Raw genomic sequence first — 21265 nt, 5'->3', positions numbered from 1 at the left:
TCTGTTTGTCGATGGCCACGTCCGGGTTTCCCTGGGCGTGGGCCTCCCTCTCCTTGGCCGCCTGCTCCTTCCGGCTCACCTTGTGGTACGCCCTCCTGGCCTTATCCAGCTGCGGAGCGGCAGGGGGTTAAAGCGGTGTCGAGAACGGCGGCGGCTACAGCGCGGCTAACCTTCTCATGCGCGAGACCTTTTTCAGACGTTTGGTCCAGGGCTTCTGAGCGCGTGCGAAGCCCGTCTCCGTGTCCTGGGACTCCTTGAAGCCTCCGAACAGCTTCTTGTGGAAGGTGTCCTTCTGCCAGGTCCTGACTCGGTCTCCGTCCTCCGACACCAGCGAGCGGCAGATGGACGCGTGCAAGGAAGCCAGGCGGTCGGTGGAGGACATGAAGCACTGCCACGCCTTCAGGAGGGAGCCGTACAGCGGACCTGAGGAGGAGACGGACCGTCATTCATACCCGCTCCGAAAACGGCGCAGGCAGGAGTGACCATCCGTCCAATCTTGGTTGACCCTACTCACTAGAATCCACTACAGGCTTCCACTTGTTGCTCCACTCGCTGAGCTGCTGGGCGTACTGGCGCTCCACCCGTGCACGCTCCTGGAAGCACGCCACAATATCGTTGCAGGCCTGAAAGGCGTCCTCCGTTCGCTTGACGGTGCGCTGGTAGTTCCCGGGCTGCTAGGGGCGAAAAGAGAGGAAAATCTACAGGTGAGCGTGGACTCGGAGAGAAAAAGGAAGAGCATGAAGAGGAGGTCGTACCGCTGCGTTGGCGGTAAAGATTAATTTAATTACAGATTAATTTTCCATCGATAGGAAAAAAAACAGGAGGTGTGTCGGCTCAGGTTTTAACCTTCTCCAGGCAGATGTTGCAGATTTGCGACAGCCAAATATCAGATTTTTCCTGCAACTACAACTTAATTTGAGCCTGAGAGGGTTAAGGCGAGGTGGTGGCAAAACCTGCTGCAGCTAAACAGGAATGAATTGACCTTTAAATATTGAATTATTTTTTTCTGTTTGTTCCTATAAATCCGAGATATTGGGCTTTATTTCGGTAATTACCACATAATTCCATATGATGAATTATTGAGATTTTTTTTTCTGGAGTGTTTTCTTCAATTCTTTTTTTTTTCCCTTTCTTCGCTCAGGTTTGGATTCTTGCCTTTTTTTTGGTGTAAGTCTGTTTTTAATCAATTTCTCAATGGCCTCTAATTAACTTGTTTTCGCTTATGTCTTAACAACAACAGAGTCATTTATATAAAAACAGCGATTAGCACCAAAGCATCAGATTATTAATGAAGAGAAAATCAAAAGGCAAAGATTTGCCAGGGAGATTTTGCTCTGGCTCTGGGTTCTCTCCAGGTTCTCCGCCTCCCTCGCATGGTCCAAAAACAGAAGGTTCAGTGAAAACTCTAAATTGTATGTAGTTTTGAATGAGAGCGAACGGGTTAACGTCTCTATATTGCATTACATTACATTACATTAGGCAGACGCTTTTATCCAAAGCGACTTACAATAGAGGACATAGGGACTGCAAATACACTTGCAAATACACGATGCACAGGAAATATACAGAACAGGATGATATGATTTACAGCTGACCCTTCCAGGATAGCGGCAGCCCCTTCCACATTTTCCAGTGTTTCACTTGTGTGAAAAAACTCCTTTTTGAAGTCAAACATGAACCGGTGGCACCTCCACCCCCGACTTCCCAAACTGTGACACCCCAACCCCCGACCACACGCCTCCGGGGGCCGACGGCTCGCTCTTAACTACAAGGAAGTTTCCCGTGGTAAACTGTGGTAGTCGGTAGAGGCCGGAGGGGGGGGAGTGGCGAGAGTGAATCAGAATATCTGAAGCTGGTTTTGTTTGTGGATGTGGAATCTGGAAATCTCTCCGAGGTTTTTTTTTCCTGGCAGGCGCTGTCGGCTCCTACTCAGCACTTTAGTCCCCGCTCTCCTCTCCGCCCGTCAGACTCCTTCCAAAGGGCTGAAACGCCATCAGACAGCCGGTGGAGAGCAACCTGACACCCCGGGGAGCAACGGCGAGCAGTCGCTGACTCGAGTGCGGATCTCAGACCCGCAATGAAACCATAGAAACGGGAGTTCCAGAGGATCCAGCAAGACCTATGGGGACAATCACTTGTAAGGCTTGGGGGATGTGAGTGTGCATGCATGCATGTGTGTGTGTGTGTGTGTGTGTGTGTGTGTGTGTGTTCTACAGCTCTAACTGGAGTGACTTTACAATGTACTTATCAGTTTTTCTCATCAGATTTTTTTGTTGTTTGAGAACATACACGTACACACACACATGCATGCAAGCACAAAAACAGACATACACAGACATGCTTGTAGTGCAGATGTAAGGCTATACATTTTGATTGGTCGGTTTTATATGTGGCCTTGTGATTGACAGGTAATCTTCGCCCGAATTGGTTCCACCCCCTCAAGAGATAACGATTCAAAATTCAAACTGTCTGATTGGTAATATGATACGCCGCAGTTCCCAGTCTGTTTACATGTTTCCCCCTGGTCTCCTGACAACAAATGACCAGCATTAGCCTGTTTAAGATCAACTTTGAACTCTTAAAGTTTTATTGAACAGACGAGAATTAAAAAATGACCTGAACTGTAGCTTTAGCGTAGCATTAAATCATACTAAAATCTGAGGAAACTCCACCCCCCGCCTCCCCCTTCCAAAAGCTCCTTTGACTGATCGCCGCCTCATTTCTCCGACTTCATCGCTGCTACGATCATTCCAGAGATCATGAGGTCTGAGGAAAGAGGGATAACAAAAAAACTCCCTCCCAGATACAAATCTAATCTAATCTAAGCAGGCGGGTGGGGGTGATCCTCAGCTGTTCTTCTGTCAGGCTAATGTGGGGTTTGCAGAGTGGACGCCATCGTCTCGCAGCGCACTTCCTGTGTCTTTGTCTTCTGGGACAGCGCTCCTTTTGCTGGGCCTCCTGTTGGCCGGGCGATGGACGTCCCACCCCCCCCCACACACACACACACACACACCCCGGCCAGGAGAAAGGGATCTTTCATTTCGTCTCTCCATTAAATTGGATTAGAGAGGGAAATGTTCTCGTGGACAAACAGGCACAACGTGTAGCTGTTCTAGCGGTGCAAACGCCGACTTGCGAGCCGACGTTTGGACTCACGCCCGGGCTTGTGAGTGCGGACACGCGGCGGCCATGATGCCCCCTAAACCGCGACGCGGGATGACTCGCAAACAATAAAATCCCGAAAGTTGATGAAGTTAATGTCTGGAGGTTTTTAAATTAAGAAAGAAAAAAAGCATCTCGCCCCACCCTCAGCCCCCCCCAAACCCGTTCCCTCCCCGTTGTATTCTGCTCCGACTCTCCTGACTTTGTCTGAGAATTAAGCAGAAACAGCTGTGGAATCCAGTCGGGGGCCAATGGAAACAGCTCGGGGACCCGGCTGGCCCCTGCAGATCCAGTGCCGGGGGTTGGGGGGGGGGGCTGATAACACAGCCCCCCTGGTGATTTGTAAAAATCACTTTCAGATTGCATGACTCTTCTTACACACTGTGCACGCTACCCGCACTTCGTGCACATGAAGAAGCCCCCCCCCAAGTCACACGGCTTCGCCGAAGTTGTCAAAGGATGCTACAACCAACTTTAAGTTAATTCAAAGGGGTGTTTTTGTTGAAGGTGACTCCCCCCCCCCCCCACACACACACACACACACAAACACATCTTTTTGCTGAGCTCTCTGCAAGCCACGTGAACACACACATACACACACAAACACACACTGCTGCATGGGGTCATATGACCAAGCTGGATTTTCAACTGTAGCTGACACATAATAAGCACTGTAGAAAGAAATGATTTTCATGCATTCATTCATTTTTCATAAGATTTTACCAAATACATGTTTGTTGTTTTTTTTTTAAGTAATGATTTCTGGGCTTTTAAATGTTGAACTTTGTTTTAAAGCTAAAAGTGTGGTGGAAAATGGGAAGAAGGGAGGCGCAAGTTATATTTGAGGTTCCAGTATGAGCGTACTGTAGTACAACTCGTAGTAGTGGATACTGCAGTGCAAGTAGGAGGGTTAAATAGCATCGGGTGAAATAAGAGAGCTGGCATTGTCGTCTGGACAGAAATAGTCGCCACTGGTCGACACGATGAGTTTTCCAGGTTGGTTCGTGTCCCGTCAAAATGCTTTGAAAACAAATATAGATCCTGGCCTGAGCCGAGATGATGCATGGACAACGTGCACGTGCATGTGCACGATCAACAACCCCCCCCCCGACCCCGCTCGTGATGCTGTGACGTCATCGGTAACGGCGGTGGGAGGAATGACGCAGACAGGAAGTGGCCTGGAGACATGTTCTGTGTCACCAGTGGCAAAATTTAAGAATTAAATTGGGGGCAGGGGGGGGGTTGGCAGCAGTACCAGCACACACACACACACACGCTCACACACACTCACACATACACACACACCGTCTGGCACTCTGAGGGCTGAGTGAGGCAGCGGGTTCAAACATGGCATCAAACAGCAAGAGACCCTGCTGATGGGGTCAGTGTGTGTGTGTGTGTGTGTGTGTGTGTGTCTGAGGGGGAAGGGGACGGGATGCGGGGGTGGATTGGTGGTTGCGGAACGATTGCCAGATTCCACAAACAAAACTAGCTTCAGATACGCTGGGTTACTCTGAGAACACACTGAGAACCTTGGCAGGAGAACGTGGAGAACCCACCCAAAGAGAACAGGGAACCCACTTCTGTAGTAAAATGTTACGTTATTAAAATGGACAGTTTTCCTGGTGACCGGCTGCTTCTCCACCGAGGAAGTGGTTCTCACGCTGTTGTTTAATCATCCATTAGGATCAAGAGCCTTCATCCTTCCTCTCCTCTTTATCACTGAGCCGTTGGCAGACACGTTGTTTTGCTGGTTTCTATTTGATAGAATTAGGTTTCTGGCACTGCTCTATGTCAAGTCATATGGTAGGAACCTACAAGTACTCCATGAAAAACTGCAATTTATTGTTTAATCAAATTTGGATTATAATGATACCAGAAAAATGACTAAAATCTGTGACTATTATTATACATATTTATTTGAAGAGTGATAAAAATATCAAATGCATTCTCAATACAAATAAAAGCAATAATTATTCAAAATGAGGAAAACACCAATATATAATATTGTTCATAAAACGACAAAACGAATAAAATGACTAACAGCTAATTATAAATTAACATGACTGTCATATTACTATTGTTGTCATTGTTATATATATTTTATACAATTATCAGAAGTAATAGTCGTAGTGATAGTAGTAGTTCTCGTTCTACTGCAAATCAATATAAAATAATATAATAAAAATATAACAATAATGACAATATAATGAAAAAGAAAGAAATAAAATATATGGTATGAAAGTAATTTTCGGGTCATTGTTTTTCATTTCATTCTATCGGTTTCTAATTAATGTAAATTAATTTGAAATTATTTAAATATTTTTGTCTTTTCAATATTTTTCCTTTTAGGTTAACTTTAGTTTAAAAAGTCAGCATCTTTATGTTTTGCTAGCACTTTGATTTCAGGGTATTGACTAGTAAGATACATATATTTAATTTATTTTTTGCTCATTTTGTCCAGATACCCCATAGCCCTTGAAAAAAAAAATATGATCCCTACGTGTGGCGAATCCTATTCAGGCGTGGAAGAGCGTGACTTTGCTCATGCCCACACTTCCCTGAACGACTCCTCTTCCTCCTCTGTTTTGACTGGAAGGCACCGAGGAGGCCTCTATCTGGAATGTGTGTGCGCGTCGGAGAGACACGCACACACAAACACGTACACACACACACACACATTCAACTTTACCATCCAGAAGCTGCGATTGTTGACATCCTCAGGGCTGGTTTCTGACGGCTGTGGCGACGACATCTTGTTCTCTGAGAGGAGAAAGAAGAACACAGATATCAGTTAAGAGAACTATGAACTGCTGATGCGCCCTAAGAACCACGTCCCGTTTGCTTTCGCCGTCAAAACACAAAAAGGAGAAATCTTTGCTATTTTCCGCAGAATAACAGTTTACAAGAAAGTCACAAACAATATCAATATATCTGACACAAGAAGACACATTTTGCATGGAATTCCTTGGATTTTGAATAATGTGGAAAATGGGAGAACAAAACTGACCCTACATGCACTGAGTTTTAAAAAAAATTTTTGTTATGTATATTATTGCTGTGAAACTGGAAAAACTGTCATCATTCAAAGTCGCTTATTTTAAATATTTACACACTGTGACGCCTGCCAAGCGTTCAGTCATGTGACTCGGCACGCATCCAACGGTCACATGACGGCCGACGGGGAAGCCTCAGGGCGGGCTTTCGGTACTTCTTAATGTCATAAGTGGGGGAAATATCTAATTTCTTCATTTCTGTTTTCCCAGAATTCCCTCTGTCTCTCGGGGCTCCCAGCTTTTCCCAGAGGCGTCCTGAAATAAACGCGGGGTGAAGGTCAGCACTTCCTGTCATGTGCTCTTCATCACTTTTTTTGAAGTAGATTTTGATGGCGGAGCTGCAAACAAAAATAGAGCAGTACTCCGAGGGGCGTGTAGATACTGCACCAAACACCAAGTATTCGATCTTTCAACATTTCCCCGAAAAAAGACTTTTCCAGTTCGAAGCTTCTCAGTAAACACTTTTCCTTCGCCTCCCGGCGTCTCCAGGCCGCCGCCGCCGCCGCCGCCGCCAGGCTCCTCCCACCCGGGCTCTCAGTGTCGGGCCCCGCTTTTCTCCTTCTCTCTCTTCCAGGAGGCGCTGCAAGCGGATCCGATGATTTTTTTTTCCCCCCCTGAAAATTCAGGCCTTCGCGCGCCGTCACATGGCGGCGGAGAGGAGTCGTGGGGGGAGGGGAGGATCGCTAGAGTCCCGATGGCCTGGCCTTTGACCCCTGACACCCCACTTCCTGTCTGCAGCCCTCCAGAGTGCGCCTGCTGTCAACAGGGGGGGTTCTGTTGTAATCCCGGTTCCAGAGTTTTGCAGAGGTTCAGGTATTCTCAAGATGGAAAAGCCTTTGTCACAAAAATCCTCAACTGATTTAAGTTTAGAGCCTTACAGTTACTTTTTCCACTTTTCTTTTCGTGTGCCGGAGGTCAAGAGAACATCAGGACCTCGCGGCTGGACAGAATAACGGTTTTAAAAAATGACCAGCTGGGCTGAAGGTCAACCCCGGACAGTTTATTTCGAATTGCTTCACCTTACATTTATGTTTAAGCGGATTTCTTGCGCCTCTTTCCTCCCCCGTTTCCCCTTGTCGAAAAAGTAGATTGAATTAAATTTATTTTATTATCTCTCCTTCGGAAAACTTTGATGGCCTTCTACCCTCCCCACCCTTAATAATTAACGTCAATGCCTATTAGAGGGCCTCGGACCGGACCTAGGTTTAATCCCGACTCCGGCGCTTGAATAATTTAATAACGCAATGTCTGAACACGGAAAAATAATTCAGTTAAATTTAAAATAAAAAGCCTGACTCCACTTCCATGGTGACGTCGGAGTCCCAAAGTTCAGTGACCTGGACGTCGTCGTCAAGGAGACCCAACCGGCTTATATCCTGTTCGCCTAGATTACATAACTTACCCCCTACAGGCCTGGATTATCCAATCCCAACATGGGTTTTCCAGACACCGGATAATCTTTCGCCACTTCGGGGTGGAAAGTTTGAAAACTTAACTCTCCAGTCGCTTATTCCTTCCCGACGATTTCGAAATATATAAAAATCCAGAAAATGGAAAAAGGAAAGTTTAAAATGCTTGAAATTGAAGGAATAAAAGAAAAGCTGGGTTAGAAAAAAAAAAAAAAAAAAGAAAGGACGGAGTTAAAACTGCAGCTCAGTGAGTCAGAGGAGTCCATCTGGAACTCCAGCAGACCCTGGCATGGAGATTCACTCCTCCCCCTGTCCCCGTTTCATCTGTCAGACATAACTCGGCACGCACGCACATACACACACACACGCACACAAACACACACGTACACACACACGCACACACTGCACGGGGGAAATATATAGTAATGAATGAGGTCGGAGCTGAAACTGATCACCGCAGCATCTCCTGTAAGGACATGAACTCACGCTCTCAGAGTTGGGGCCCCTCCCGTCTTCCAACCCCCACCCTTTCCCTTCTTCCTTCTCCAGGCGTTTGGAAAGTCCAGTCGCTCCCGGGCGTGTTTGCTCCTCCGCGGCTCACCGTCCTCCTGCCGGTCCCCTTCTGAGCTCCTCCGCTCGGGTTAACCGCCGGCTCTGGAGGGTGAAGCTCCTGCGCTTCCCCCCTTTCTCCGGCCCACTGTTTGTATCAGATGGTTTTGGCTTCTCTTTTTTTCCCCCTCCCGCCTTCACACCCGCCCTCCCTCCCTCTTCTCTCTCTCTCTCTCTCTCTCTCTCTCTCTCTCTCTCTCTCTCTCTCTAAAACAGCTGCAGGAAACTTATTCTCTTGTTCTTTGTTCTTCAATCCTTATTTTCTCTCATTCCCCCCTGTACATTAACTCCCCCCCTTATGTGTGTAAATGAAATGTACCATTGTGGGGTTTCGTGAGTGTGTGTGTGTGTGTGTGTGTGTATGGAGGTGAGGCCTCCCCAAGGCTGAGTCATGGACAGAGATCAGTGTTTATGAGCCTGTTAACAATGTTTTACTGTTTCATAAAGAAGTACAAAGCAGCATGACCAGATTAGGGAAACTCCGAGGCGTACACACATTCACGCACACGCGCACACACACACACACACACACACACACTTACCCCTCCTGTTTTCCCAGCACCGCAGCACCCCCCGCTGAGTCGGCCCACAGCTGGATGACACGTCCGCTGGGAGACTTTGAAGAAATAATCCAGGTTGATTTAATCCAGGCTTCAACTTGGGTGTTATACCAGGTTTGGCCACCAGGGGGAGCTAGAATCGAGCCACGCCTTCCCCTGTGCGGACTCCAGTTACAATCCTGTGCCACTGGAAAAAAAATACCAGTTTGTGATATGAAACTGTGTACGTTTTTGTCTGGTAATAAACATATTGTTTTTGATTTGCCGTGTTTCTGCAGTCTAAATTGCTTGTTTGATGTGTTTTGTCATTCATTTCGAGTTTGCTCAGGTTATCCATCAATTAACTTGACTTGCAAATAGCTGTTTGTTCACTGTGAAGTAATATTTCATTCATATACTGCCTATCCTGCACTCAGGGTTGCGGGTGTGGACGTGTGTGTGTGGGTGGGGGGATTGAAGCCAGCTGTCATTGGGCAGGAGGCGGGCTTCAGCCCGGACCGCTCACCAGTCAATCACGGGGCCACACATGGAGATGTGCAGTTCAACCATTACTCCTCTCATTCACACGTCACAGGGAGACATAGAACCATTATCTCTTATTCACACACTTTTCTCCAATAAACCTACAGCATGCTTTCTGACTGTGGGGGGGAAACTTGAGAACCTGGAGAAACCCACGCAGAGACGGGGAGAACCTGCAGACTCCAGACTTCGTAGAAGTTGGAATTGAACAAGGGACCGTCTTGCTGTGAGGTGGAAATGCTATTTCCACAGTTTTAATGTAATTTCTTATTGTTTCCATAATATTTTCATACGAAGGTCATATTAGATTTACTTTTATAGACATAATTTTTTTTGACGTGTTTTTTTGTCATTTCTTTATGATTACTATTGCTTTTTAAAGTGATTATTTCTTGTTTGTCTTTCAGGTTATATTCAAAGGTTAGTTCTTTTATTTTTTTTTTCATTTTTTTTTTTTTTTGGTCATCCACTGTTTATTTGTCTCATATACATATATATGTATATATATATATATATATATATATATATATATATACACACATACTATTGTTTTCATGTTTCTAGGGTCAGTTCCGTTGATTTCATTATTCAAGTAATATCTCATTTTTCAGGACGTTATTCTTAATTTCATCATATCCATCCATGTCTTCTGCCACTGATTTCATCCAATTCTCAAGGAGAATTTTAATGTCAATTGCTTGTAATTATTTTTTCAGTGTAAGATAATTTTAGTGAAAAGTCTTAAAAAATGTTCTTATTATCCTGGAATTTTTTTCTATTTCTTTAGTGCAATCTCATGTTTTGAAAGAAAAAATTATGACAATTTCTTGGACTTTTAGGTAAGTTTTAAGGGATATTTCTTTTTAAGTATATTCTTCTTGTTTCTTGATTATCATTTATAAAATTCTTGGGTCATCTATCCTTAATTTCTCAAATTTATAATACACACACTAACGCAAACACCATCAATTGTGTAGTTTCTTCCTTTCATTCCGTGATTAAGAAAATATTTTCTTAATTTTAATGTCAATTTCTTTTAATTATGTAATATTTTTGTCTTTTTTTTGTTTATCATTTTAGTATAAAAATCATTATTTTCAGGGTTTTTTTTCTTTTATTTCAGGTTATTGACTATCCATTCATTCTTCTATATTTTTAGCATATTTTGTTTCAGTTTCAGTATGATCACTGAAGAGAAGAATACATTCACGATCACGTGACCATGATCATGTGACCAGGTGGCCTCCTGGGCCTCGTCCTGCTGGGACATGTCCATGGGAGCCGGCGCCGGCCTGCTCTGTGCAAACAGCAATTTGAAGGTCAAAACAGGAAGTAAAGGGCGGGCAGGTATCCTGCTGTTGCAGCTGCTAGAGCCCTTCATTAACCTAAGGAGGTGTTTAACCCCTGCCTGCCTGTTGGAAGGGGTGAGCATCATCACGACACTCATTTCAGAGAACCACTCCTGTTTCCATTAGGAGGAACCAAGCAAATCCAGGTGTGAATCTGGAAAGATGGCATTTGACTGAGTCCTTAAAGTCACTTGTCTGTAGTGTGTTTGTATCTCTTGATGAGAGGAATTTTGTTTTCACAGGTAAACAGTAGGTTTAAAGTCAAACTGACAACATATCAAATAAAAACAATCAGAACAGTAAAATCTTGTGAAGATGCAAGACACAAACTGATTCACAGCCAGACAGCGTGCCATGCTCAGAGAAAGGGGAGGGGCCTGTCTGAGCCAATCACAACTGCTTAAACGCAGGAGGCGGGCTTAACCTCGACCAAAGAATCATGGAGAAAAAACATGGAGAACTAAATTAAAATTCCAATTTAATTTTCCATGTTTATTTTTAATTAAACTAAATATGAATTTAAAAGCAAAAAAAAAAAAACATGGAGAACTCTGGCGGATGGAGGGCGGAACATGGAAAAAGTGGAAACTGGGGCAAATAATATCCTTCACATCATTAAAAAACACTGATCAAGCTCGATTAAACAAACTCGAATTCAAGGAAAAATCACAGACCGAGGGAAGTTAGATCTGGAAATGAAAGTTTGTCTCAAAAAAGCAAATGGCAGCCAGAAAATACCCAGATTACGAGTAAATGACGAAAAATGTAAAAGGGAAATGTTCAAATCCTTAAAGGAAACTGAAATTAATATTTCAGGTAATATTTCAAGTATTTAAGTACCCATTTTCAACAAACATTTCTGACGACAAATCTAGAAAAAAGACTGCTTCAAAGTATGGAATATATGCATGAAAACGTAATTGAAACTATTTACAACTGTTTCATTTATAAGAATAAGAATAAGAACAACTTCATTTATCCCGAAGGAAATTGTTGTGCCAGAGTTTCAAGTAAAACATATCAATAATAAATAACAGTAGGAAATTGTATAAACAGTATAAAAAAGGGGGGGGAATAAGAAATACAAATAATAATAATAAGTGTCTAAGTAACAAGTCAAGGGTAAAAAGTGTCTTAAGGTCTTAAGTACCAGGTGAAAGATGAGGAGTGCACAAGAGTATGAAAAAATATAGCACATCCAGCTGTTATGAAACGAAATATTGCACAGTTATGAATATATATACAGATAAATTATTAAGATTTACAGTAATATATTGGATTATTTTACTTATCTAGCAAGATATTTTTCCTTTTTAACGAATAAATTACTACGTTTTACCTTTCTGTTCTTGTAGTTGCACATTCTGACCAGTAGTTGGCAGCACTTACCGATGATGTCCTGGTGAAGCGTGAAATCGTCTTTCGTCCTCCCGTCCACTAGGTGGCGCCAGTGAGTACATGTATATATGAGGTGACCGTGAGCCACGACAACGCAGATGTTCAACGCAAGGCACGGCGGGTGGGTTGGTAAGAGGTAAGAACACTGTTATGCCCATTTTTCAAATTATTCCCTAACTTTTCTCCCGGATTAAGAAACGTAGAGACGTAATGGCAATGCATCTGCTTGAATTTACAATTCTTAGTGGCTTTTCTCGTTTGTTTTTTTTCCTCGCCGGGTTGACACTCAGTCCGACACGTGGTTTCCGACCCTTAAACATGGTAATATCTGGGTGTCTTTTGGGTATTTTGGGTAATTTTAAATCATTACGTTTGAGTTAGGATTATTATGTATAAATTAATTTCAATTCGCTCCCGTTATAGTTATTCATGCCGATGTATCTACACGTGGTTAGCATTCATTCATGCTAGCAGCTAACGGCTAACTCCGCGTGACCGGCTGGCGTGACGGTCGTTTCCCGCATCTCTCGTATTTAATAAAATCCGTGAACGTCCAGGTGGGGATGGGATGAAAAAGCACGGTCGCCGAACTTCCTGTGATGACTTAGCACTGGGCTCTGAGTTCTAAATGGAGACAAAGTGCATCTCCGACCTGACAAGTCGGGGATCTGAGGAAAAAAAAGACCTTTAAAACGTGTTTTGATTAAAAACATGCTGATCCTAACTAGTTATGTTTCTCCACTCAGGTTCACGCAGGATCGGATCGGGCCTTTGCAACATCAGGTGAGTTTCGACGCAGAACACGTGTCGTGTATGCGGGTCTCCCGTGATGCCTTGCACTGGGCTCAGATCATGATGATGACAGAAGTGCGGCTCTGACCCTGACAAGGCAGAGTCTGAGGAGACACCAGCGAAGCTTTAGTCCTTTTTATTAATTGTTTGAGAAATGCACTCCTGACTGCCTCCTTGTTTTCAGGTTCTGGACCTTCTGGAGGCAACTCGTGGGAGAAGTCTCATTTGGTTTGTCGTTTTATACCTGGAATAAAAGAAACTAAAATAGTATCTTCTGTCTGGTCTTTTTTCCCCTTCACATCAAACACCATATGATCTATGCAAAGAACAAAAAAAACTGTCCAGGCTCCAGAAATCAAAATCATCCCATTAACCCTTATGAAAATTATAATAAGGGTCAATTTGACCCATTTCAGTTTTCCCTCTGATCATAGCACTGGAGGTCCTTTATTTTTCCCCATGAAATTGTGTGACTTCCTCATCTAGGGTCATGAACTGATGTAGAACAGATCGGGACAGTGATGTATAGTGGAATGCTCATTCACAGTTTGTATACAAATATTATGTTGCGAGTCATTTTGAGCCAGGCACTGTAATGTGGGCAAGTGGCTGTTTAGATCCAAAATAGATATGCCTCTCAGATGTCTTTGACATCCTTTGTTTTGACTGCACGGTCATTTGTAATTTGTCTGCCAGAGACCCAGGTGTGTAGAGCAGGAACTTTCTCTCATTTGTATCTGACTCTTGTCATCTCTGACCAACACCAAAAATGAGCTCCAGAAGATTTACAGCTGAACAAGCTTCATCACTTAAATCAAATTTGGACAATGATACAGAGGAATAGATTTAGAGACGGGGGATCAGAGACTGAGGACAATGTCATTGATGATCCTGATTGTCAGTATTCCATGTTGAGGCTGATTAGGAGGATCCATTGGATGAAACCAAGGAATGCAGCAATCATCATCCACAGAGGGGACATGGCCATCCATAGATAGTAAGATAAACTGGTCAACATCACCACGCCAAAGCCAAGCCAGGCATGTCACCTTCCAATGTCATCAAAATTACTCCTGGTCCTACCAGATTTGCACACAAGTTGATAATATTAAATCAGCATTTCAGCTGTTCAACCAAGAGAGAAGATAATACTGGAAAAGACCAACTTGGAGGGGGAGTGTGTATTTCAGGAGAAATGGAAGCAACTGGATCAGCTCGACTTGCAGGCATACCTTTGAATTCTGTTATTAGCTGGAGTGTACAGGTCATGGGGAGAAGCAACTGCAAGTCTGTGGGATGAAGAGTATAGAAGGCCAATCTCTCAAGCAACAATGTCTGCTGAAATTTCACATGATATCTCACGTGATCCGACTTCATAAGCATGACATCGGAGCAGGTTGACGCAAAAGCGACAAACTAGCTGCGATCAGAGATGTATGGGATAAATGGTTTTGAAAATATACAGTTGTTGTACAACCCTGGTCCCCATATTAGTGTAGATGAGTGTCTGTTCCATTCAGGCGCCGCTGTCCTTTCAGACAGTACTTGACAAACAAGCCTGGCAAGTATGGCATTAAAATATGGGCAGCCTGTGATGCAAAATCTAGTTGTACCTGGAATATGCAAGTGTATACTGGAAAGCTACCTGGAGGAGCATCTGAGAAGAATCAGGGGAAGCGTGTGGTGCTGGAGATGAGTGAAGGACCGCAAGGTCATAATGTGACACCTTATATGTGACAACTTCTCTACATCTTACCGCTTTGGAGATGAACTTCAGAAGAGAAAGCTGACTATATTGGGGACTGTCAGACAAAATAAGTCAGAACTTCCCAGTGAAATTCTAAAGATGCAGGGCAGACCTCTGCATTCCTCTGTATTAGTTTTCACTGAGAAAGCAACAGTTGTTTCATACTGCCCAAAGAAAATGAAGAATGTTCTTGTAATGAGCACAATGCACACAGATGCATCTCTGAGCACAAGAGAAGACATGAAGCCACAAATGATCCTGGACTACAACTCCACCAAAGAAGGTGTTGAGAATCTGGACAAAGTCACAGCAACATACAGCTTCCAGCGCAAGACTGCCCGTTGGCCCTTGGTGATTTTCTTCAACATTGTGGATGTGTCTGCATACAATGCCTATGTCCTGTGGGCTGACATCAACCAGCAATGGAATGCCGGCAAATTGTACCAACGTCGGCTTTTCTTTGAAGAACTCTGCAAAGTAGTCGTCGCTCCCAAGATCCAGATGCGAGCCGGGCCAGCTCGATCCCCTGCCGCTGCAGCTGGCATTGAAAAGTCAAGAACAGGTCATCCAACAAAATCTGCAATGGATCCAGTGGACACAGGTGTAAAAAAACGGACACGATGTCAGGTCTGTCCCTCCCAGAAGGACAGTAAGACAAACACCTCTTGTGTGAAATGCAAGACTTGTATCTGCAAAAAGCACACAGTCACAATCTGTCCATCATGTGGAGACCACTGAAGATGCTGAACACTGAAAATCTCTGAAAATGGGTCTAGTTAAAAGAAAAAAAACGTTAAGGGGAAAAACTTTTAACCAAACAGTTCTTAAATATAGTGTCGAGATTAAAAATCTGTTGTGTCTCTTTTCTGAATGTTTACATGATCTAACATAAAGCTGTTACCGTTGTAACCTGTTTTATTGACCGTTTTGTGTGGATTTCCACAGAATAGGTCTAATTGACCCTCAACATGATCAATGTGATTTTTTTTCAACATAATGCGAGGGTCAATCACTAAATTTTGGTCTCGTCTCATAACCTGTTCTATTCTAACAATACATTTAGCAATGGAGATTTTGGAAAAGGAAAATCATAATGTTCTTATGCAAAAAACAGAACAGGTTTACACATTCTGTAAGTCACTGAGAAGGACTGAACCACTGTTTAGCACCCAACCACCAACACTGACTTGTTCATGCCATTCAATAAACCTCCAAAAAAACATAAATTAGAACTTTATTTGTATCTTTATTATAATTCTAACAATTTTTCTCTTAAAACATTTGAAATTCATATGTTTATATTTAATGTGTGTATATGTAATCCACATATACATATATTCTGTAAGTTACCTTTCATTCCTTCATATGTTTTCAAAAGATCTCTTAAAGGAAAAACATATGCTTTCTATACAGTTGAGCTGTGAAACTCCCGTGTCCAAATCCCAAGACTACCTTCACCCGACAACGAAAAATGAAAAAAAAAAAAAAAAAGCGGTTAATTTTTCTTATTTCTGTTTGCAAACAAGTGGCATTGCTGTGGGTTAGTAAAAAGGGTTGGGAGTGGGAATACATGGGACGTCCCACTCGTTAATTAAAAACGTAAGGTTGCATAATACACCTGTAATAAACAATGAGCTGTGTCTGGTAAACTTTCTGCAGACGATGCGCCATCTGCCGGGGTGCAAATCCCTGCACCGCCGGGGGGCAGCAGACACGGTGGGCGCCTCAAACTGTATAGAAAGCAGAGGAGTTAAATAAAGACGATGTACCTTTTCATGTTATTTGGAAGACAGAGATTCTTTAGAACTTTTGAGACTGTTTTTTTTTTTTTTTTTCCTTTTTACATCTTAAACCATAATTAGGATGGCCATTATTTTCATCGTCCTTATTGCTATTTTCCTTGCATGTCAATAAAAATCTGCCCTTTACCCCGCGCAGAATGACGACAGACTGATTCCTCGTCGCTTCTCGTTCACATTCACATCTTCTGCACACGTGCACGCCGAGCCACGCGATCTATGAAAACTAATCTTTGTTGCAAAAATAGATGGAGGATTTGCAGGGCCGCGGGGAGGGCGGGGCGGGGCGGGCCCCCACCCCCGCCTCCCAGGGCCCCTCCTTCTATAGACTGATGTAAAAAAGCCTGTTCGATATGTGTTCTAGGACTGAGAAGCAGCAGGAGAGGTGAAATGTTGTCGTCCAAGGTAGAGAGGTCATGGGAGAGCCCTTATATTTGATCTCAGCAACAGCGAGAATAACAGGACCTGGTGGGGGGGGGGGGATGGGGTTGGGGGTTGGATGTGACCTGGAGCTGGAGGGGGATAAGAAATGGGACTTTTGACGGCAGGACGAGAAGCTAAAAAACATTTGTACGTCGGCCCTTCGGAGCTGGAAGCCCGTTCAGCGGAACGGAAGAAAGAAAAAAAAAAAAAAAGGCTAAAAATCGAGCGAATCGGAAAAACCGGAATCGGTTTAACAAAAACATGAGCTGCAATGTGAATAAAAGCGATCACCGGAAGGCTGCGCATTTGACACCGGACAAAATTCAGCGTTTTTCTTCGACCTGCCGTGTTGTGAGTTTGTGAAGTTTTCCAAAGTTTCCCCCGAGGTGGCCTGATTTTCATTTTGAATAAGTGAGATGTTTTAGAGCCTCTCCAGAGTCACATGACGCAGAGCTGAGAATTCACAATGCTTTATTTTAATTAAAACAAAGCATCGGTTTTGGCCTCTGTGTTTTCTAAAGGCGGTTTTAACGTTAGCAGCTGCTACATCATTAGCATCTGCTTGAGACAAAGCGGCGGCAATCGTCACAACATAAAATTGAAAAGAATTAAAAAGACAGGTAAATTTGATTGAATTGTCGCAGTCGACGAGGAGATAGCGATTCAGGATGTGCTTCAGATTTGGGCCGTCGCGCTCCTGCTCACATGGAGGCAACGTTAAGGGTTTGGTGCGCCAAATGATAACCATCATCTCTCTCTCTCTCTCTCTCTCTCTCTCTCTCTCTTTTTTTCAATTCAAAAAAATACCTACATTTACATAATATACGTATAAATATGGGTCAGGATCATCCTCACGTGGCCAGAGGGCCGCGAAACTAGCGCCGTCTCAGCCTCAGGAGGCGGGAACTCACCTGAATAACAGTAAGGACGATGATAGTAATGATAAGTATTAACAATAAATCTCTTCATATCAATATCGGTATCCCATTAAAGTTTAAAAACTGTAAGAACAACCATAGTATTAAAACTTGATATAAGCATTTCTCTCTGACCCGCCCCCCACGCCCCGACGTTTCGAGGGGAAGGGGGGAGTCACGGCTTGGTTCCTCCTGGATTTGTAGTCGGGGGAGGCGACCCCTCTTGGAGGGAGAAGTGCTTCTTTTTTTTGGAGCAGGGCGGGAGTGGCGATGGGGGGGTATATTGGGTGAGGAACAGCAAAGAAATGGCAGTTTTTCCTCTTCCTCTCCTCCCCCCCCCCCGGGAAGTCTGGACAGGCGACCTAGAGTGTCTTTGTCCTCAGATAAAATCCAGGGTCAGACGGGGGGGTGGAATGGAGGGCCCTCGTCCGGCCGAAAGCAGTTCTTTTCTAACCTCAGGTCCAAACATGTCCTGTTAATTCCAGATGGGGTCTGATGCTCATGCAGGCTTGACTGGTCATCACTCGGGTGCCTGTGTGTGTGTGTGTGTGTGTGTGTGTGTGTGTGTGTGTGTGTGTGGTTGGCCTGGGCACTTGTTTTTGCTACAGATTTTCGTGATACAGTGACCAGTCTGCATTGGTGCCATGACGAGGTGATGAAGAGCTGAAAAGGGGGGGAGTTGGGAGGTGGGTGAGGGGTTCAGGCTGGCAGGAGCGGCAGGGACGCCCAACTGGCGGTGAGGTAAGAATACGACGGTCCAATCTCAGTCAAGCCCCCCCCCCCTCCCTCCCTCCCTCTGGCCTGAACCTGCCGGTAACACCTTTCTCACCCTCAGATGAGGCGGAAGCTCTTAACACACATGAAAACACACCTCTCACCTCGTCGTCCGCGACGATTTAAAGGTAGCATCCATACCGGGGATGTGGGTCGGGGGTTTGGGGCGGACGAGTTGGGGGGCAGTGATTGTATCCTTTGAGATGAACGCTCCAAACTGGCCAGGGAGGTCAAGGAGACTGACAGAACGGCCAAACAATCAAAAGCCATCTTGTGTATTTTATACACATTTTTAAAGTATGGCTGAGAGGCGGGGCTTAACCCGGGTCAGCTGTTGATCACGCAACCGTTCACTCTCTCACTCGTACCAACGCACAACTAAGAGTCTCCGGGGACCGGCAGACTGTTTTCCGTCTGTGGAGGAAGAGGGAGAAACCCTGGTGGGAGAACCTGGAGAGAACACATGGAGAGAACCCTGTTTCTGTGAGGTTGACCTCTGCACCGCCATGACGCCCCTCCAAATTTCAGGGTTTCAGGAGTCAGATCCCTCTCAAAGGGTCCATTATTACATCTTTACACTGTTTTTGACGGATAAAAAGGGTTCGGGTTGTGACGAAAATACTGAAATAACATTCGGCATTGGATGTCAGTTCTATTGTCAATCAAAAAAGGGTTTAATGGGACGTCTGGAAACCGGAGTCACTGTTTATCCTCAAATCCAGTGCACGAATCAGGAATTATCAGTTTCAGATCAAACCGAAAGTCTGTTCGGAAAATCTTCATAAACGTCCAAATTTAGACTCGAGTGCTTACAAACACACAGGCATGGTAATACGCTGCAGATTGCGATTTAATTTTTTTTTTTTTTCGGGGGGTGGGGAGTGTAAAGAACTTCAGTTTTGGGAGCTTCCCCTTCGGTATCCCGGAGCTCATCACCAGGTGCGACCCGTGTTTTATTTACTATATTTACCCGTTCATTTCAAACCGACCGGCTTCCGATCGCGTCTCTGCTCTCGACCCGGGGGGTCCATCGTTTCACAGTGTCTCCGAAAATCTGCGGCTGTGGTTTCCTCCTGTGCACGTTAGAACCGTGGGGGCGGGGTTGAGGGGAGTGCATTGCGTTAAATGTGGGGATTGTGTGACCACGAGAGCTGGCAGGGAGTGTTAAGTAAATGAAGCCCTTCATCACCGCTGAGTGCTCGCCGCCATCGTTCCTCTTTCCCATCTACCTTCGGACTTGACTCCATCTTCCTGCCGGTCTTTGCGCGTGATCTACCGCCCGCCCCCCGCCGTGGGTAGCAGCAGTTGTGGCTTCCTCGCTCTGTGGCCTCGTCCTCTCCTCCTCCTCTTACTCTCCCCCCCTTTTCTTTCCACGTTCGAGACCTCAGCTCCGACTCCCATCATCCATCCTCCTCTCCGTCTGTCCGTTCCGAGGTGAGAGCACAGAAATGGGGAAAGGGCTGCTGGAGAGCCTGCAGGCGGAAAACAGACTGAGTTTTGTACCCTGCGCAAAATAATGATGATGAATGGATTAATTTTTATGCAGTTGCACGGCCCTGAATTTCCACGTGACGTGCATTTAAAACCGAGAAGGTTATTTGATCATCCGGAAAGGATGGTCAAAGCGAGTCTGACGAGAGGACCTTTTTTTCGGTGTGCATTAAAAGACCAGGTGTAGCCAGGTGGTAAATCATCTCAGAATTAATTTTCCACTTAAGTGCTGATGTTTAAACACTAACACATGTTGTCTTCGTTGCTCGAATTTGAGTTCAACGCTCAAACTCTGCTTCCTCATGAGGGAGATTGTACTCCAGCTGCCAGAGCATCAGCAGGCAGTACTGCTTTTGGCCAGTAGGCGGCACTGTCGGGTTGTTTTGTCTGTTGTTATGTCACGCGCACTGAGTCGCCACAAAATAATGGGTTTATAATTGCATAACGTATAAAACATCGCTCTTAAAACTGTTATACACCTAAAAATAATGAATAGGATTTAGACATCAAATAAATATCCCGGGCCATCGACCACTAGCATGCTAACAATAGCATGTCAGCGACTGTTAGCATGCTAACAACCCACTGCTATCGCAGTTGAAGATAAGAAAGAAAAGCTTAAGGATGAAATTCTTTGAATTGTGCACGGCAGAATGTGAGATAAACAATCTCCATGGAAATTACAAGGGTTTTTAGCAACATTTTACTTGTTTTTTAAATGTGTTTCTAGCCATAGCCCAACTGCACCGTTACATGCCGTTGTGTTAATCTTTAAAGAAATTCATGCTTTGAATTCACAGATTGTAAATGTCACGTCTGCACACCCAGTGAACAAAATGCCTGCTCATACATGCGGATAATAAACACATTGATGCCTCAGGAACTGAAGTTTTTGTACTTTTAATTGCAAGGATACTGCAGTATCCCACCCACAGCAAGAATACGCAATAGCGTAGTGAGTGCCAAGGGCCAGGGATTTTCCACTGGCTGCTGAAAGTTGAAAATGATTGAATTCTGTGTGATATCTTTTTTTTTTTTTTTTTTTTTTACTGCTTTTTACGAAGGTGACCCAGCAATGTCCATTTATTCAATATTTTTGTTGTTTTCCGGGAGGTCCTCAGAAAAGTATGTAAAATACTTGAGCAGTTGTGTTTTGGACACGCATCTTTTTCTTTCCATTCTTTAGCAGACATGAAGGCTAGCCAGCATTTGTTTCTGTAAGCTGTATAAATGCCAAATTATTTCTTCTGGGTTTTG

The 21265-nt window shown here is 44.3% G+C and overlaps 2 protein-coding genes and 2 non-coding genes across 9 annotated transcripts in view; 2 read left to right on the top strand and 2 right to left on the bottom strand.

Annotated features, from left to right (window-relative positions):
* LOC147217511 (protein kinase C and casein kinase substrate in neurons protein 3) overlaps positions 1 to 8312 on the bottom strand; it is a 10711-nt gene extending 2399 nt beyond the window's left edge. For 2 of the 6 annotated variants that reach the window (XM_086175787.1, XM_086175785.1), the window contains exons 1-5: positions 7621 to 7881; positions 5855 to 5925; positions 515 to 674; positions 188 to 423; positions 1 to 109 (exon numbers count right to left, since the gene is read on the bottom strand). The exon at positions 1 to 109 is cut by the window's left edge and continues 47 nt beyond it. In XM_086175787.1, coding sequence (XP_086031913.1) covers positions 1 to 109; positions 188 to 423; positions 515 to 674; positions 5855 to 5917 — 568 coding nt within the window. In that variant the 5' untranslated portion in view covers positions 5918 to 5925; positions 7621 to 7881. Of the gene's footprint in view, positions 110 to 187; positions 424 to 514; positions 675 to 5854; positions 5926 to 7620; positions 7882 to 8113 lie in introns of those variants that run through there. The other 4 variants (XM_086175790.1, XM_086175788.1, XM_086175786.1 and 1 more) reach the window with 3 other exon arrangements.
* A 4341-nt stretch (positions 8313 to 12653) lies between these two features.
* Positions 12654 to 12744, top strand: LOC147217510 (small nucleolar RNA SNORD88). Its single transcript, XR_015109011.1, has one exon. It is a non-coding gene; the product is annotated as a small nucleolar RNA SNORD88 (small nucleolar RNA).
* Positions 12745 to 12883: 139 nt separating this feature from the next.
* Positions 12884 to 12972, top strand: LOC147217509 (small nucleolar RNA SNORD88). Its single transcript, XR_015109010.1, has one exon. It is a non-coding gene; the product is annotated as a small nucleolar RNA SNORD88 (small nucleolar RNA).
* Positions 12973 to 18667: 5695 nt separating this feature from the next.
* The window catches only part of shank1 (SH3 and multiple ankyrin repeat domains 1), a 50463-nt gene continuing 47865 nt past the window's right edge, over positions 18668 to 21265 (bottom strand). Inside the window, exon 27 of the mRNA XM_086175435.1 lies at positions 18668 to 19989. Within this exon, the coding sequence (XP_086031561.1) occupies positions 19902 to 19989 (88 nt within the window). The 3' untranslated portion in view covers positions 18668 to 19901. The remainder of the gene's footprint in view (positions 19990 to 21265) is intronic.

Source organism: Fistularia commersonii, chromosome 28 (assembly GCF_037954325.1).
Source record: "Fistularia commersonii isolate RoL2024-O1a breed Wild chromosome 28, RoL_Fcom_v1.0, whole genome shotgun sequence".
In the NCBI taxonomy this organism is placed as follows: Eukaryota; Metazoa; Chordata; class Actinopteri; order Syngnathiformes; family Fistulariidae; genus Fistularia; species Fistularia commersonii.
The sequence above is the reverse complement of the archived record's forward strand: the minus strand, read 5'-3'. Positions and strand labels throughout refer to the sequence as shown.